General features: G+C 32.6%; 1 protein-coding gene across 1 annotated transcript in view; it reads right to left on the bottom strand.

Annotated features, from left to right (window-relative positions):
• Positions 1 to 14,518: 14,518 nt before the first annotated feature.
• Positions 14,519 to 20,340, bottom strand: part of MYBL1 (MYB proto-oncogene like 1) — a 53,009-nt gene continuing 47,187 nt past the window's right edge. Inside the window, exons 15-16 of the mRNA XM_051973639.1 lie at positions 18,545 to 18,724; positions 14,519 to 17,270 (exon numbers count right to left, since the gene is read on the bottom strand). Of these exons, the coding sequence (XP_051829599.1) occupies positions 17,142 to 17,270; positions 18,545 to 18,724 (309 nt within the window). The 3' untranslated portion in view covers positions 14,519 to 17,141. The remainder of the gene's footprint in view (positions 17,271 to 18,544; positions 18,725 to 20,340) is intronic.

The raw sequence follows: 20,340 nt of genomic DNA, 5'->3' as shown, positions 1-20,340 counted from the left end.
CTAAGAGGAGCAAGTGAATGGAGTAGAACATTCAAAGTCTGGGGACAGCCACTGCAAAGAAACTGGAGGTAGAGTATAATGTTTGAAGAATTTCTGAAATGCAGAATACATGTTCTTGTTTATTGTTCGTTTGTTTGTCATATTCCATGCTTTGTGAACCTACTTGGGGTTTTCTTGACAGAGATCTTGGAATGATTTGCCATTTCTTCTTCTAGCTCATTTTACAGATAAGGAACCTAAGGCAAACAGGGATAAGTGATTTCTCCAGGTTCACACAGCTGGTAAATAACTAAAGTTATATTTGAATTCAGGAAAATTAGTCTTCTTGATTCCAGAACAGTGCTTTATCCATTGCAACACCTAGCTGCCCTGCTTGGCACATAGTAGGCACTTAATAAAAAGTAGTTGACTGACCAATGTTTGTCCAACAAGTTAAATGGAGTCCCATTCAAGAAGGCAAATTCAACCTCATAGGTATCATTGAGATTTGGTAGGACAAAACCCATGATATATGGTTCAGGAATATTGCTACCTGGACAGAAATAATAATAACACTTGGGGTCCTGTATTATTATCCAAACAATACAGTGATCTAATTCCTTTTTTTGTTGTTGTTGATCTAGACAAATGTTGTGATTTGGTTTTGTGATATCTTTATATGTTCCTGTGGCTTTTACAGAAGCTATTAATTTTCTTGAGCTGGTTTTGACTTCAGTGCCTTTCTTCAGGAGAGAGTAAATGGAAATCTCAAAAAGGAGGAAATGAAGCTAGGAAATGAAAGATAGAATTGCACTGAATCAGGAGGTAATAGCTGACATCTGATGATATAATTACACAGCAGAGAGAAATCTGTCTCCAGGCTTCTTCTTGTCTCTAAATGCTTATGTAGTATGCTATCCATATAGAACTTTGTGCTTATTATAAGAATCACTCATGATTTGTCATTTAAAACTTCTTTCTGGATGGGGAGGAGGGAGTACAGAGAGGGGAAAAAGTAGGGTGAGCCAGAGAGAAGGTGAAAATACCAAAGCCCTTTGTTTTTCCAGTTGTTTATACAATTTCTGTGCTTGCCAAGACTTTAGGTGAAAAACTACTGACTTGCTTCATTTTACCCACAGACCCTACAAAGACATCACCATTATTTCAATGGCCTCTACTTCATATGCTGAAAGCTGCCATAATCTTATCCTTTTACTCAATTAATCTCCTTATCTGCTCAAAAAGAATTGAGAGATGAGTACCATTTGTGTTGCTCTGCCAAGTATCTTCAGAGCAGCTCTGAGTTTCCCAGCATGTTTGCTTAGCTTTGGATCACACCAAATAGCGAACAGCCTTTTCAGGTACACATTTAAAGTAAGGAAATGACTACAAATTACAGCACCTTTTCATTTTAATATTGACCAGATCCTTAAAGAACTGGCATCTAGTTTACTCAAATAGCTTGCCTGATACAGGAGATGATCTCCTTTCCTCTAAGCATTCCCAAATCCAAAGCCATTCTATATTATCCTGTGTTGGGATACATATATGTTCCTGCTAGAATGATGTAACTTTTTTAAAAATTAGCACTGGAAGAAATTATCTCATATCCCATTTTCCAGAGAAGAAAATGCCCATCTGCATGAGCATGTAAAAAAAATTTCTCAAAGACACAAATTTCTTGAAAATATAGGTATAAATGGATTTTTCCTTAAAATAAGATGCATCTACCTAAAACCATTGGCAAAATGTGTATTAAGGATAAAGCTAGAAGCCTGTCTGATAAAATCAAGAGTGAAGCAAAAATACCCATTATCACCCATCTTATTTGACATTGTAATAAAAATGATATCAATACCAATACAAGAAGAAAAAATTGAAGGAATCAGAATGGGCAATGAGAGAATAAAAATATCTCTTTCCATGGATGAGATGATGGTATACTTGAAAAATCCTAGACATTCAACTAAAAATGTAATTGAAATAATTATTAATATTAGCAAAGTAGCAGGATATAAAGTAAACCCATATAATTCATCATTATTTCTACATATCACCTATAAAGCCCATAAGAAGAAATAGTAAGAAATATTTCATTTAAAATAACATAATAAATACAAAGTACAAAATACTTGAGAATATACCTGCCAACACATATCCAGGAACTATGTGAACAAAATTATAAAACATATTTTATTCAAATAAAGTCAGATTTAAATATTAGAAAAATATTGTTTATGGGTGGGCCTTGTCAATATAATAAAAATGACAATTCTACCCAAATTGATCTACTTATTCAGTGCCATCCCAATTAAATTTGAAAGAACAAATGGTCAAGATTATCAAAGGAATTAATTAAGAAAAATGTAAAGGAGGAAATCTAGCAGTACAGATTTAAATTGTATTATAAAACAGTAATTATCAAATTATCAAAATTCTATCTGGTATTGGCTAAGAAATAGAAAGGTGAATTAGTGGAACAGAGTAGATATATAATATACTGTGGAAAGTATTATAGTAACCTTGTGTTTGATAAATATAAGGATTTAAGCTTTGAGTATAAGAATTCACTATTTTGTTAAAAAAAAAAAAAAGTTGGGAAAATTGGAACGTAGTATGTCCGAAACTAGGTACAGACCAGTATCTTTCACCATTTACCAAGATAAGATAAAAACTATTTATATGACCTAGACATAAAGGAATAAATAAGTAAGTTAGAAGAACATGAAGCATATTACCTATCTGATTTATAGACAGGAAAAGCATATTGTGAATAAAAGAGAGAGAGAGAGATCATTGAAAAGTATAAAATAGATAAATTTGATTATATTAAATTAAAAAGTAAAACCAGTGTAGTCAAGATTAGAAGAAAAACAGGAAAGCAGGGGACAAATTTTATAGACAGTTTCTTGGATAAAGATTTCATATTTTAATATATAGAGAACTTTGTCAAATTTACTATAATATTAGTCATTCCCCAATTGATAAGTGGTCAAAGAATATGACAAGTAGTTTTTGGAAGAAGAAATCAAAGGTACCTATGTATAGATATATATATTCATATAAAACTGCTCTAAATCATTATTGATTAGAAAAATGCAAATTAAAACAACTTTAAGGTATTATATCACATCTCATTATCACATGGCTAATAGGACAAAAAGGAAAATGACAAATACTAGAGGGGGTGGGAAAACTGAGACACTTTCATATACTGTTGGTGTTACTGTGAACTGATTCAATTTGGAATTATGCCCAAAGAGTTTTAAAACTGTATATATCTTATAACCCAGCAATACTACTATTAGATCTATTTTTCAAGGTAATGAGGGGAAAAAAGAAAAGAATCTATGTATTTTAAAATACTGATAGCAGCTCATTTTCTGGTAGGAAAGAACTGGGCACTGAAAAGATGTCCATCAATTGGGGAATGATTAAACAAGTAGTGGTATATGATTATAATGGAATATTACTGTGCTGTAAGAAATGATTAACTGGTTGATTTTGGAAAAACATAGAAAGACTTGCATGAAATAATGAAGAATGAAAAGAACAGGACCAAGAGAATGTTGGATATAGTAACAGTAATATTGTTTGAAAAAAATCTGTGAATGGATAAGCTATTCTGTGTATATTCAAATGAATTATAAAGAACCTATGAAGGAAGAAGCTATCCACCTCCAGAGAAAGAACTAATAATTAGTATCATTTCACTCTGTGTGTGTGTGTGTGTGTGTGTGCGAAATCCCTTCTCTAGTATGGGGATGGGAGGGATGAAGGGAAATAATACAGAACTCAAAAGAACTTAAATTTAAAATTTTAAATACATCAAAAAATTACCTAAACAGTGGGGGCTGAGAGAGATGTACCTTTTTTTTTTTTTTTAATATGATCATTCTATATATTTGTTTTGCTTGACTGTGTTTATTGGTCATGAATTGTTTGGTTGTTTCCTCTTTTCTCTCTATTAATCATGAGGGGAAAATGAAGGAAAGAGAATTTATAAATAATGATTCCAAAAAAAAGAGGGTTATTGTAACATGTTTTAAATGTACAGAAGACAACAAGAAAGAGCAGAAAAAGACAATTTAGAAAGTAAAATGTAAAACTTATGATATACTGTTTGTGTGTATGTGTAAATGGAGATTAATGTTTCATATAGAATCCTTATTTTGGTGTTCTACTGTATATGTGGAATTGCTCTCTCTCTTTTTGGGGGTACTTAAATGAGAATATGTAATGGGCCAGAATTCTGGAGAAATGTACTTGAAACAAAAATTCTTACAACAAGGTATTAACTCAGTGGAATTGATAAGACAATGGTTATCTAGTTTAGCATGGTGATTAATAGTCTCTAGTTCAATATGATTGAATTAATCTAACAACAAATAATGGTTCCCTAGTTATATAATGATTGGCTTATACTCAGTATGATGAATAGATTTAATTGTAATAGAGTATTTAAGAGGTCAGAGTCAGATCTAGAGACAGATTTGGAGACAGACTCAGAGAAGACAGAGGACTGGAGACTGGAGCACAAGCTCTCAGATTGAGACAGACTTCAAGACAGAGACTGTCATTGTGGTGGTCCTCCTGCTTCTTCCACAGAAACCAAGACACATTCTGGAGGACCTCCAGAAAGCTAGCAGAGCCCCAGGTAAAGAGACAGACTGTGGAGGAGACAATAAAGACTTTTGGACTTTATCCCTGGCTATTCTCATGGTGATTACTCAGCTGAAATGAAGGCTGGTCCAAAGACCTCCAGAAAGCTAACCAGAACATTGCAAGAATATAAAAATAAAAATGTAAAAATAACCAAAATCTATAGTTTAGGGTCTGAATTCATTTCAGCAGCTCACTAGAATTAGTATAATGATTCTACTTTCTACAATTAAATCATCCTGGAAAAAAGAGTTGTCTTTTCAAGTACCTTAAGTCTAGAGAATATAATTTTTCATATTTGTATACCTAGTACCAACATACAGCTTTGATACACTGTGTTAAATGTTTGCTAATCTGAATTAAATTAGGTTTTTTTCCTACTATTTCCCTTTCTTCTACAATACCTGTAAAACAGTGAATTAGAATTAGCCTTAGCAGAATGCTAATAATCATTATCAAATGCAGTCATCAGTATAATCAACATTGCAGTGTATGATGGTTGTAATCATGGAAATTTGAGACTTTGTGTTCTCAGTATGGTTTTTTCCCTGAAGTCTTGTGAGGCCCAATTCCATTCAATAAACATTTTATTAAGTGATGAGTATGTATCAGGCACTGTTTTAGGTGCTGAGAATATAAAAATTTTTAAAAAGTAATCATTCTTTTTATTAAGGAATTTCTATTCTAGAAGGGATATAACATGAACATAGAGAGGAAACAGCAACATTTCCAGGAGGGAGAGGAAGAAGAATTCTATTAAAAACAACTGGGAGGATAAGGAAAGACTACTTGCAAGAGGACACACTTGAGCTGAATTTGAATGTTTAATCCCCCAATCTCATCTTCCTGTCCCTCTTAATAGATGACTTCATCTTGTACTTTTTTGAGAAAATTGAGACCATGATTGATGGCTCCCTCATCTCTCCAATTCTGTAATATAAAATTTCTCCACATTGTCACTTATCCTTTCCTCATTTGTTTCAGTCTCTGAAGAAGTGGTCTTTTTCCTTGCCAAGGTCAACTATGATTATTCCACTCCATTCCAGCAGCTCCTTCCTTACTATCTATAAATATCACAGAATCATTGAGTATGGATCTTAAAGGTCATTTAACCTGAGCAACTTTTTTTTTTCTATTTTATTTTTCTCCTGGGTCCTACTCCTACATTACTAATTATCTGTGGACATTTTACTTGAATGTCCTCTTGGCATCTCATATTCACTATATCTGAAATGATACTCATTTCCTCCCCACTAAACCTGTCCCTCCTCCAAAAATTCTATTTCTCTTGAAATCACTATCAATCATCCTCCAAGTCACTCTCTCTTTTTTTGCCTCTTTTCTTTTCTTTTCTCTCCTTCACTTTTGCACCCATCCAATCAATTGTCTTTTCTTATCAATTCTACCTCCAAAACATCTTTTAAATATGCAATAGCTCCTTCTCATGAGAAAAGAAGTTTGAAACAGCCATGGAAGGGATCAAGATAAGATTCAATGTGGGAATAAAGGACTGTTTTACATTAGTGAAAGCCCAATTGAGATTAGTTACTGTAATGTGAATATTTAGTGGACCTCAGAAAATCATAGTTGCACAACATTCTCCAAAGAAGTCAGTAATCCAAGAGTAGGAACAAAGGATACAAGTGATAAGGGTAATCCAGATTTGGGAATTGGAAGTACATTAATTTTAAAGGATAAGGAGGCAACGGGATAGAGTATAACAAGATCTTGAACATCATAATTGGAGAGGAAATTAAGGCAAGAGCAAGGGTAAGAGATTGAGGAACCAAGGAGTATTGGAAAAATAGGACAAGATGAAGTATTGGTTACTAGGGAGTAAAATTATCTGGTATTCATTTATACAAATTTTGTATGTGTATTTGTTGTACTTAAGTCTACTTCATTTTCCTCCACTGAAGAAATTTTAATTTTCTTGTTAAAAAGACTACTTTTTTTGTTTTTGTATTCAATCATGCAATAGTATAAGAAATATTCAGAAAGAGAATTTGTATCTATTATTCACTCTAGCATCTAGAGCTAGGTGTTTGCACTATTTGTGGATGATAGTCCCTTCTGTTTATTCACTGCCATTACTTTCATTTTCTATTTAAGTTACAAGATAAAGATCTTTTAGATCTTAAAAAAAAAAAAAAAAAAAAGCCCTTCTCCAGTATTTCTGAATGTATTCCTTTATAATTATTGTAACTTAAAAAAAAAAAAAAAGCAATGCTAAGAAACTTTACTTTTTGATGTTTTCTGCCAATAGGAGAAAAAAAATTAGGAACCTCTCCTTGGTCAATGGGGAATAAGGATTATGAAAAGATGGAGAAGGTGAACAGAAGGGCTATTAATAAATTTTCAGGCTGTAGCTGTGAGCAGTCTCAGATGGATTTACTCTGAAAGCCAGCATGTCTACTGAACAAAAGCCTATAAATGTGTTTATTTCATGCCCCACTGAATGAACATACTGCTTATGGCTGACCTCTGGTGGGTCTATTATTCATCATGGGGATTTACCAACCCCTATTGAATTGTTCTTTACCAATCACTATAGGGAAATTCAATGTAGAACAACATACAAAGTACTTTCTCCATATCTTTGAGAAGTCAGCAAGAATCTTGTTAAGGTCATATTTATAAAGCATTTTATATCTACCTTTCAAAAATCCTTAAAGGCAAATAGTATCAATATTATAATCTCAGTATAATAGATGAGTAAGCTGATGATCAGAGAAGTTAAAAGTGATGTGTCTAAAGTCATACAGCATCTAAATATCCAAGAACAAGAATTCCTACTTAAAACCAATACTATATCCACTGGCACTGGTAAATGTGTCAATAGCAGAAAAAATATATGGTATAATCAATGAAAATTACATTAAAGTGATTCATTATCATCTGCTTTATCAATGTAAAGACAATAAAGCCATTCCATTTAATTTGAAACTGAAACTTTCTTTGTATGTTTCTGCATGAACTATTTATTTTCCTTTTTGTAACTCTATAACTTAATAGATAATAAATACTAATTAATTTTTAAAAATTTATCTATTCACTAAATCCTACTGTCTCCCTGTTGTAAATTTCATTCCCAAAGATTTCTACAAGCTATTTCCAGGCAACACTTTGGCCACAAGAGGATGTACAGTCCTCTACAGAAGCAAATATTAATATGAAAAAATATCAGAGAAAGTTCTAAAAGTCAAATCTAAAATGTATTTGTCAATATTTTCCCTAGGTCATTGATGAAAAAGCTTGATATTCATATTAGTATCACTTGAGCTTTAGACATCTTCATTTTACACCTATACAAATAGATATGTACATAAAAAAAGTGAACATATAATCCTTGACAAAATGTTAAAACCTCACCAAGAAAGGGAGGAAAGGAAGGACTCATCAGTAATAAAGAGTTTTTTCAGATGCACATGATTGATTATAACAACATTAAATAAAAACAAAATCAACTAAACTTGCTTTGCCACTATTTAAATAAGTTGTCACTATTAAAAATTATTTCAATATGTCAAATGTTAAAATAAAGTATCATTCATTCCCTAAGTTTCCAAAGGGTTTCTTTGTACCTTCATTTCCATCCATTTTTCCTGCATTCATAGTATATACTCTCTTCTGGTTCAGCACTTTTTCCTTTATATTATTGCAGAGAGGATTTTGTTTTTCATGACCTTAATTACTAACAAGCATAAATATTTAATTATAAAAATATAAAAAGAAGATTATATATGAAATTAAGAATGTTATAATTAACAGGTAGTACTGAAGAGCAAAACATATTAAGCAACCATCATTCACTATCTACTTAACCAATATACCCATTATTATTATTTTGTATTTTAAAACAATTATCAGATAATCATATAGTGCAATGGATGGAGTCAGGAAGAATCATCTTCCTGAGTTCAAATCCAGCCTCAGGCACTTGGTAGTTGTGTATTCCTGAGCAAATAAACATAATTCTGTTTGCCTTCAGTTCATCATTTTAAAATGAGCTGCAGAAGGAAATGGCAAATCACTCCAGAATCTTTGCCAAGAAATCTCTAAATGGGGTCACAAAGAGTTGAAGGCTACTGAAATGATTGAGCAACAATAAAAATCTACTATTGATTCTCCTTTTATCTGGATGGAGCTTCTCCCTTTCTGGGGCATGTCTTTTCCTTTCCAAGCAACTAGAGTTCCCCAACCAGACTCCTTGGGAATATGGTTTGTTTTTCTAAACCTTGCACAACATAAAGCTATTCTCAAAAAAAGGAGTAGCCTTTTCCTACTATAAAAAAATATCCTAAATTAGCTCCAAATCCTATATTCAGACAAACATTTCATCTTTCTAGAACAAGGAACATTCATCTTCAGGTTTGATTTAAAAGCATTTAATAAAATGCACACAGATTTGCCTTTCTGTTGTTCTACAATTCAATCACATTTCACAAAATTATAGTTTTAGACATGGAAAGGGCCTTATAGGTAATTGACCCCTTCACATTATAAACAAAGAACTTGAGGTCTAGACAGATTGTAACTTGCCCAGGGTTACATAATCAGTAACTGAAGCAGAATTCAAACCCACATCTCCTTACCTCCTCGTCCAAAGATCTATTCACTAATAAAATAAACATTTGGAACAAATTAACAAAGGTGAATGTTTCCTGAGCTGAGAGAGAGAGAGAGAGAGAGAGAGCGAGAAAGAGAAAGAGAGAGCGAGAAAGAGAGAGAGAGAGAGAGAGAGAGAGGAGAGAGAGAGAGAGAGAGAGAGAGAGAGAAGGGGAGAGTGTGTGAGAGAGAAAAAGGAGAGGAAAGACAGACAGACACAGAGAGACAGACAGAGACAGAGAGACACAAAGAGAGATAGAAAAAGAAAGAGAGAAACAGAAAAAGAGACAGAGGGATGGAGACAGAGATAGAGGTAGAAACAGAGAGACAAAGAGACACAGACAGAGACACACACAAAAAGACAGAGACAGAGAGACACACAGAAAAAGTGAGACAGAGAAAAACAGACACACACAGAGAGAAAGAGAAAGAGAAAGTGACAGAGAAAAATAGAGATAAAGATAAAGAGAGAAAGAAAGAGAAAAGAGGAGAGGAAGAAAGAGAAGAAGGGAGGAAAAGAGAGATGGAGGGAGGGAGGGAAGAAGAGGGAGAGGAAGAGGGGAACTTAGAAATATCTGAATGACTCAATGACACATTTTCTCTATCCAGGGAAAGCAAAAGAGGTCAATAGTTTCTTTTTCAATTCTAAACTGGAACCAGAAGCTAAGGACACCATTAGCACACCATTTATGACCTATCTGTTGACCTGTCTGTTCCATGGCTCCACATGTATGTCTCATGCTCACCATAGTATCAGCATACTTTTCTTCCATGTTGGCTCCTTCACTTACACAACTCTTGCCTTCTACCTACAGGCCATTTACCCTAAGATAGATGTCATCAAATTCTGTAGTTTTCTCTGAGTCAAAATCCCAAAATTCCTTGGATCTTAAATAATATTAGGAAGAGAACCGCTTGCTAACATCTATCCTCACCTTGTGGCCTTTTTGACCTAACTCTAAAATAAGGGGGATAGATTTCAGTTTAAGGAGCTCAACACTATTGTGCGTACATTATCATGTAATGATTTTGCTGGTTGTGATTTCATTCTGTATCAGCTCACATATAGTTTTCCCAAATTTTTTCGAGGCCTTCATATTCATCACTTCTAATTGTAGTATATATACTACAATCAATCAAGTATTTAAGTGCCAAGCACTGTGCTATTGAGCATTGAAGATAAAACATGAAATGTGCCTTCAAGGAGCTTACACTCCAATGGGGAGACAATATGCACAAATATAGATACATATAGGAAACATACAGAGTGGAGATCTAACCACCTAGGAGGGGAAGGCTCTAGCAACTGTGAGGCCCAGGAAAAGCCTCGTGCAAAAGATGTCACTAGCTAAGGCTTAAAAGGAACCAGGCATTTCAAGAAGTGAAGAGGGACAGCAATAAGTTCACTTTAATTGGACTACAGAGTGTATGAAAGAGTAATTTATAAGGAGACTAAAAAGATAGGAAAGGGTCAAATTGTGAAGTGTTTGCAAAACAAGAGTTCAAATTTGATTCTAGAATAGGGAGCCACTAGAGTTTATTGAGTAAATAATAATATAGCTAGAACTGAGTTTTCAGAGAATCACTTGTAGCTTTTTGGAGAATTAATGTGAGTAGAGAGACCTAAGACAGGCCAATTAGGATATTATTGCAATAATAGCACAGGAAAATGTGCTATCTTGAGTTATGACTATGAAAGTGACAGGAGAGAACTTTAAGAGGTATTCTGGAAGTAAAAACAAAAAGATCAGGCTAATCCTTGGATATCCTTTGAGTAAGGAGTTGAGAATGATATCAAAGTGAGAACTTGAATAGCTTCAACAGAAGTAGGGAAATTCATAAGAGTAGTGGGTGCAGCAGGAGATTTTGAGTTTGAGATACTTGATGGTACATTAATTTGAAATGTTTGATAGTTGGTGATATGGAACTAGGAAGAAAGATTTAGGGCTGAATTTTTAGACTTTGAAATCATGCATAAGATGATCATTGAAACCAGAAGAGCTAACAAGTTCACTAGCCTGGAGAGTATAGAGAAAAGACAGCTTTGGGGAACACTCACAATTTGTGCATATGACATGGTCACCAAACAAAACATTTTAAGGTATACAGAAAGATAGGAAAGTGCTATCACAAAAACCCAAAGAGGAGAAAATATGGGGAGGTGGTCAGTACTAACAAAATAAAGAATGAAGATTGAAAAAAACATCATCAGATCTGGCAATTAAGAAATCACTGGCTATTTAGAGAGAGCAATTACTGATGGATGATGGGTCAGAAACCAAATTACAGAAGTTACAGAAAAGCAAGAAGAGGAAACAGACAAATAAGCCTTCAATCTAGATAGAACTTGTTCAGTTATTTCCCACATAATGGGTACTATGTCTTTGCTGCAACAAAAGGTTTATTATTTTATATATGTAGGTTGCTTCAGCCTCTTTGAGTATGTCTAAAAGTACTATTGCTAGGTCATAGGGCATATATAATTATGTGACTTTGGAGTTATAGTTACAAAATGTTTTCCAGAATAATTGGTCAATTCATAGCTACACCAAAGGCTCATAAAGGACTCTCCAAATTTCTTTATATTCTTATCTGATTTAATTGCATTTTAGAACCATATTCTGTATTAATTTACTGCAACTTAACTCTTAGGCTATTGCTGGATATTTAAATTGCTTCCAGTTTTTTTTTTTTTTTCCTTTTAGAAAATACTTTCAGAAATACCTCCCAAGATTTTAATAGATGGATTATTGTATTAATGTGATTTTTGTAACTTTGGCTGCAAACTATGGGCTTGTTCTCCAAAAAGATTTTACTAGTTTAGAATTCTGCTAGTAATTAAATATGCCTATTTCTACATAATTCTGTCCAAACTGAATTTAATTGCTTCTAATTATTTTTGTCAAGTTGACAAGTTTAAGATACCTCAAAATTGTGTTAGTTTGCATCTGTAATGTCTGGACATTTTTAAAAATTAACAATTTGTGCTTGCATTCCTAAAATATCCTTCGATCACTTTTAGATACTGGGAACTAGACATTGAATTTTAAATATCAAGCTTTTTTTTTTGGGGGGGGGGGTCATTTTTCCAGAGGCTTGTTTTTTGTTTTTGTTTTTTTTTTTTTTTTGGTAGTTTTTATTATAAAGAAAACATTTATTTTTATATGATCAAGTACATGTATTGTGCCCTTAATTTTTTTTATTTAACAAAGGTTATTTTCTATTCACAACTGAAATAAGTGTAGTTATACTTTCTTCCATCTTTTAATATTTTTTGCATATTTTTGGTATATTTTATTGTAATTGGAATTCATTGTAAAACATTAAATATTTATTTTTTCATTTATAATTTTGATTTAAATGTTAACAAAAAATTTGAATGTATAATTTATTGACTTTTGGTACCAACAGTTTCTTCATGTTAACTGTTCTTTTTGAAAATACAGTCCTCCTGATTATATCAACCCAATTCTTTAATTTTCTTATTTGGAGATTATAACTTTTTACTTTGCTCATTTTGTAGCAATGCCTTCATTGTTGGTTTTCACTAAAGTTGTCATATTGAATGTTGAAATCACCAGTCTATTATCTTGCATTGCCATTATTCTTTCTTATATTAAGCTGTCAAGTAGACATAAAAATAGATTTGTTCTATTTCTTTTCACTTCATTTTGTATCAACCTTTTCTATTAATAATTTTACAGTTTGAATGATACTTTATTAGCCAGTCTAACACCCTTGCTGTATTTTGAACTTTTGAGTTCAACTCAAGTTTTAGTTGATTCAGTTTTCCTATTACATTGTAGAAGAAATGCCTCTGTGATGACAGCTTTTTTGTATGGTGGTCAGTCATAATGTGGCAATGAAACATTTGATGAAATAAAGAACAGAGAGTTAGAATGAGAACATAAAAATTAAATAGTTCAGAAATCATAGCTAGAGCATAAAACACAGATTATACAAAAAAATTTAAAGGGGAAATTTAAAAAGCGTTCAATTAGCATTATCTTTCTATACAGTTCTTTTCCAGAGTTAAAAAAAAGTACCTAATTTTGGATTTGTGGGGAAATTAGAAAGTCTTAAGGAAATGTCCCTGATCAAGAGAGCTAGAAATATGAATTCTATGGAAGAAAGCATGTCATGACCCTCACATTGATGATTAAACCTTTGACAGGTAGAAACAATATGATTTTGATGCAGTAATTCCTGATTACATGTGAATTTCATGACTTTTTCCTCAACTCAGGCATCTATGAATAACATTTAGTAGATCTAATTTCTACTATTATGTCAAAGTTGTTGCCTATCCATCATTTATACCACTTTTTGCATGCCCCTTTTCTGTCCGCTATGTACCTACCCATAGCCATTTCAATTACCCACAATTTTGATTCTTATGAGATTGTGATATTCCAAGATTTAAGTCATATGGTATTTATGATACCATCAATGATAATGTTTGCTCTCCTAGAGCAAAATTCTCATTAAGTTTAGATGAAATCTCATTACTAGTAGATAGCTAATTTAAAATGCTCATGTCTTTTTTTACAAGCCAAAAAAAAAAAATTGCTTCTAGATACCCCCAAAAAAAATTGCATTGAAATGAGAATATCTGCTTGGTTGACAAATTACATTATCATTCCCTCCCACCAAGGTTTAAACGACAATAAATTCTGGTGGACGTGGCTCACTTAAACAATGAGAGTTTTCAAACCAGTTCTACTTGCTCAGTAACAAAGAGAGCCATCTACACCCAGAGAGAGAACTGGGGGAACAGAGGATGGAACACAACACAGCATTCTTACTCTGTTGTTATTTGCTTGCATTTTGTTTTCTTTCTCAGTTTTTCTTTTCCTTCCTTGTTGATCTGATTTTTCTTGGGCAGCAAGATAACTATATAAATATGTAAACATAAATTGGATTTAACATGTATTTCAACATATGTAACATGTATTGAACTACCTACCAGCTAGGAGAAGGGTTGGGGGGAAAGAGGGGAAAATTTGGAACAAAAGGTTTTGCAAGGGTCAATGTTGCAAAAATTACCCATGCATATGCTTTGTAAATAAAAGAATAAAGAAATTTATAAAGAAAAAAATGGATTTCATGCTGAACTGATATGCAATATGTTATTCCATAAATGGCTGTTGTGATCAATTATGGTTATGTCCTAAAGAAGAGTCAGAAAATAATTTTTTAAAAATGTCTTTAGTGAAGCCAGTATCATCACACACAAATAATAATTCATCAAACAAAAGAAAATTTCAAGTCAGCTTGTACACAGATGTTTTATTTTGGATGTTAACATAAATCAGCATTGTATCCAAGATTCTCTTACAAAAGATTCTTTTACAATTACAATTGTAATTGTTGTACATTAATATCAAAACCCAAAGGCAAGATGGAATATTTTATATGCATAGCCCATTTCCACACAAGTTTGGCTGCTACATGTATATCTAAGTTGTTTAGAACATCTTGAAAAATTATAATGCATACATATATACAGAACAGTAAAAAGGTGACTTAAAATATCTGACAAGTTAAATATTGACATCTTCTTGCAAAAGCAACAAAAGCAGTTAGCTAAAGGGCTCAACCAATACCAACTCTAATATATACTATGTACAGTAAACCTTGGTTTATAAAATCTGGAATACATTAACATTTTGGATTAATGTTCAAGAAAAAGAAATCTTATATTTTCTTTTAAAAAGCCGATCTTTCTAGATGATAGACTTTGGTGATGTGAGACTATGTGCACCCATATTAGCTATGGTCTTCAAAGAAAAAAAAAATCAATCCACTGCCCATTATGTGCCACTGGCTCATTTTAAATAAAATGACACTTTGTAATTCTGCTATATCAATTAGTTTTTCATAGTGTAACTTCCGCAAGAAGTCCATTAATTAGCAAGGAATTAACACCCCCAATAAACATTTGCTAACAAAGTCCAAACTGGTTGTTCTATTTGATATCAATAAGGCATAATTTTAATACTGTATATTTTCTGCACTTCTCACTACAGTATACAAAAACTGGGAGGGCCAACATGACTCAAGATTTAAATAGTTTGAGATCCTTTTAGGTCTACTGCACAGTAGCTACAAATTCAAACTTTTGATATTTCAATTCTTATCAAACAGATGACAGACCTGGAACTGTTGCTTTTTTCTTTTAAGCCACTGTAATATTTTCATGTTTAGAAAGATAACCAAAGCTCAACCTTTGGGATTTGAGAGTATCAGTTCAGCAAGAATTTTCCTGGTAATGTTTGATCCCATAAAGGTAACTTGAGAACCTGCCATCATTTGATTTTATCTTTACACACAGTGCATATGGTGGTCGCTCTTTCCGTCTCTCATAGCAGCAAGCTGATTCTGCTATTCTCTATAGCAGCACACTTCAGGAGTGGAGAGGGAGAGAGTGTGTTAATTATAAATAACTAAAACTACAGTGTACAATTCTATTTACCTGTCAGTGTAAATTGACAGCACACCATTATACTCTGCAAGGAATTAACTACATAAAATCTCTACAACAAAAGCAAACCAAGACATTCCTTCAAAAAGAAATAAAATAAGTGCAAATACCTAAAATAGGCAACTGAAGCAACTGTTGTAACCTGTAGAGAAACACAAAAGTTTTATAAAAGGACAAAAGTTTTTCCTGTATAAATAAGAGAATAATATTTGCTCTATTTTTGAAATGCTAAGTAAATATTATAAACTTCTAAGTGCAGATAAGACTTGGTTAGGGACCATGGTGCTATGTTGTGTTTTAACAAAATAAAATGCTCAATTTTAAAACACATGTACAAATTATTATGCTAATTTACATGACCCTCAGATATAATTAAAAAAGAAAAAGTTAAATTATAATTTAGTAAAAATTTTGTAATAACTACTTTATAACCAACATGATTTAAAGGGCATAGTGCAATATTTAGGTAGATGTGACATACAGCATAGAATTTGTATTCTTTGCAGGCTATAACTTATTGCTGTTTCAAACTTCAAGGTCCAAACTTGTCCTTAATATAGCTGTTAAACAGGAAACAACATTGACTTCTAGACACCCTGTATACATATAAATATCTACATTTAAGCTTTAAAATGAAAATAAATTATAAAAACAGACTCCTTTCCAATTTACAAAGTTTTCCTGCCCCTACATACTGTACAATACATTCAACAAAGCTCTCAGCTCTTCTGAGATTTATGAAGAAAATACTGACTCTGTACTAAAAATGAAAAAACCCTTTATTCAACCCATCTTATTTCTAGTACCAATTTCAAATAAATATATTTAACACTGTAGTTAATTTCACTGTTTTTGAAGAATACAAAAAACTAGTAGTGCAACTTTCTACCCTTCTTTTATGTTTCTTTCCACTGTGTTTCTTAATACATAGTAGAACAGAGTGCTACATAAGCAAATAAGCACGTAAGCCAAAGTACTTTCATTAAACTGTGTATGCTCTCCCATACGCAAGTCATGTTGTTTCAGAAATCATTAAGTACTTATAACCTACTCTACAACAAAACTGCAGCATCAAGAGAGCATCGAAATAGTAGACAACATTTTATGGAAACGAAATGTGGAAAATTTGCTATTAAAATACTTATTCATGTTCTAATATGCTGCTTTTCTTACTGTTCTTTAAAAACAATTTTTAAGATCCCTTAAAATACTGCAAGATTGTTCTGATAACCCCATACTAAAATGATTTAGCTTTTAGCCTGCCTGATATTTATTTAAAAGATGTGAAAAATTTTAAGGCCATCTTAAAAATGTTTAAAAACAATTCATTGACAAATTTCACTACACTTGAATTTAGTGCAGAATACATAGTAAAGAAATGGCATGCTTTCCACAGCTATCTTGACAATTACAGTATTAATGCCCTGGAAGTGCTGCTTGCTGCCGTGTATGTGCTCAGGTATCTTCTTGCTTGTTCTGTCATTATAAGTTGATCTTCAGTCTTTCCATAAACCACTGCCTCCCATTCACAATTGGACTAAAAAGAGAAACACACATGACAATAAAGTTAAAATTTACCACAATAAACATAGCTATACCAATTCAGAATTTTAGGTTTAAAAGTGAATTCGCTCATTGTCAGTCAAATTTATAGTTCCCTTGGGGGAAAGTTTAAAGACATTTTCCTAGTAGTTGAGCTTGAGTGTGAAGAGCAAACTTCAACAATTCCTTTTCAGGCTTTATTGTGTTGAAGTTTATAAGAAAAGGATGAGAATACGATATTAAGAAATTTATTTAAAATACAATGGATTTCTTGCATAACAATTCATAAAGAATGGCACAAAGTTCATATTTTACTTATTAGAATACAGGGTATCATACTACTATCAATTTTTGCAACAGAGGTATCCCTGAAAAAAATATAAATTACATTTCTGTATTGAAAAATTTAAAATGCACTGAGCTTGCTATCTAAAATAACCATATGTGAATCCTTTTATAAAGCTAATAATTACCTCTTAGTTCATCTGTTTTATATATCCAGACTTCCATATACTGAATAGCTAAATTTATGCTTCAAATGGCCATTTGCATATTACCAACAACAAAATTCTCCCAAATGCTTCCAAAAATAAGTTTAACTAATATTGTGACTCAGAGTAACTCCTGGACATTGTGAGAGGATATACCAGATTGCAAATGTCATTCCTTAGAAATGTTTAAGTATCTAGAAGTTTGCTATTTCTTCATCCTCTCAGGCATGAAAAGAAACTTCTCTCTTCGATGCCCTCTCATTTTCCAATGTGTATCATACCTAAAAGACAATGCTCTAGCCTAGATCTGCAGCTGTACTACAGTTGCTCTGCAGCTGGGAAAGGGGTTTTGTTGTATGACCTGCCTGCCAGAAGCTCACAGGCGTTCATTGCTCAAGCAGAACAATCATGTGTAGCAACGGGGTTGCTGGGACAGCCCCCAACCACACATCCTTTCAGGGCTGCATTTATTATAAAAGGATGGGTGCCAAAAACACAGGCATAAATTTAGTGTACCATCAGTCAAAGAAGCTTGAAAACCACCAGTGTAGAGACTTTGTTACATCTCAGATTGTTTAACCTACATATATAGATTTGTAAATGACAGATTCTCTTTTTGAAACCCAGATTTAAACTGAATTGTAAAATAGCAGTCAGTGCATCCTTTAGTGACTATTATATTGGTTGCAGTCTAGAAAGAAAAGAATTCATGACCAGTAGGACCAAGTTGATAACTGAATATTTTTTAAATCACTAAAAAAATTTTATAAATCCATACCTGAAGAGACTTTTCCAATTTGACACCTTTGGAAGTGCTAGGATTTGGTTTCTTTTTAGTAAGTGTGTATGTTTTGTTGGCTGAATTTATATCTTGTTTTTCTGGTGTCAGGTTGCACCTGTTGTCATGTATTTCCAATAATGGTATCATTAATAAAGATGTTGTAAAGATATTTTCTGACTAAAAGGGGGAAAAAGGAGAAATGAAAATAAAATACCTACAACTAATTAAAATTTTAAAAGGGGATAAAATATAAAATTTGAGCTTGAAGTGGGCTTTATTTCTTTCCCAAGAAAGCTTTGTCTATGATATTAAAGATGAGTAATTGATAGGAATTAAACAAAGGTTTCAGAGATGGAAACAAGAAAAACATAGAAATTTATAGTTTTCGAGAACTGTAATTCTAACAGCATCATACTCTAACCATGAAAGTATCACCAAAAAAACACAAATATAAGCAATAATGGCCATTTTAAAAACAATTAATCACCTACACTATATATATGACTTTAAAGCAAAGCTGCCATAAATATTTTTTTCCCTACAGATTTGGCTTAAAACAACCAACAAAAATCCTCAGCACTTCTCATTACAGTAAAAACACCTTATCCTTTCTATAAAGTTAATCATTCCAAATTACCTAATGCTATGTTCATCAAATTTGTGGATGATACAAAGTGATAAAAGAGGCATAGTTAATATGCCAGATGACAGAATCAAAATTTTAAAACATTTCTCTAAACCCGAATAAAGCAGCAGCAAGATGAACATACAATGAAGAACGATACCTTTCATTTAGGTTTTATTTTATTTTAAATTAGGTAAATATGCCTTAACAACAATTCAGATGAAAAAGGTCTGAGCATCATGAAAATCAATTGTGGCTTCTGAAAAACACACTATAATCCCAAACTGCATAAGTATTAGTCCACTGCATGAGTATTAGTACAGTATTTAAGTCAAGGACACAAGGGATACAATTGTCCTGTGGGAAAACTATGTATTGAATATTATATTATGGTTGTCATATTTTAAGAGGGAAACTGACAAACTGGAATGATGTAAATCTACAGAAAAGGAAAGTCATATTAATATCATGACATTTACGTCATACTTTTAAGGATTGCTAGATACAATCATTATCTCATTTGATACTCAAATACCCTATAAAATAAATACTAGAGGCATTAATATTCCAATTTTACAAATGAAGAAATTCAATCTAAGTGATTTGCCTATGATTACAATTAGTAACAGATGAAAAGAACTGAACCCAGGTCTCCTTTTATTTCAAATCTAGTCCTCTTTTCTCTACATTATGCTGTCTTCTTGACCATGAAACACAAGAAACATTTGAAGAAACCAAGGTTGTTGAAGTAAAGAAGATCAGATCAAGAGGTCTTTAGAATTTCTGAAGAGTCATGGCATTGAAAAAATAGATTTTTTCTGTTTGTGTCAGAGGACAGAACCAGGACCATGGGGTAGAAGTTACTGGGAGTCATTTCCATACAAGGAAGATCCGAAAAGACAGAGGAGCAATTTTTCAACAGAATTGTTTGCTTTGCAAAATACCATTTCTAATGGTAAAGAGAAGTCTAGATGACCTTGATTGGAATGCAGCTTTGGTGTAATATTAAGGGAAAATCAAGGCACAGATTCACTGATATCCATGCAATACAAAGAAATTAAGAGTAGACCCCTATGGCAGATTTATAGGAGAACATGGACAAGAATTGCACATGATGAGTGGCAATCTACAATATTATAGAGAGTAACCACATCAATGAAATCATAAA

The sequence above is a fragment of the Antechinus flavipes genome, chromosome 1 (assembly GCF_016432865.1).
Source record: "Antechinus flavipes isolate AdamAnt ecotype Samford, QLD, Australia chromosome 1, AdamAnt_v2, whole genome shotgun sequence".
NCBI classification, from domain to species: domain Eukaryota; kingdom Metazoa; phylum Chordata; class Mammalia; order Dasyuromorphia; family Dasyuridae; genus Antechinus; species Antechinus flavipes.
This window is presented reverse-complemented; position numbering and strand designations above follow the sequence as displayed.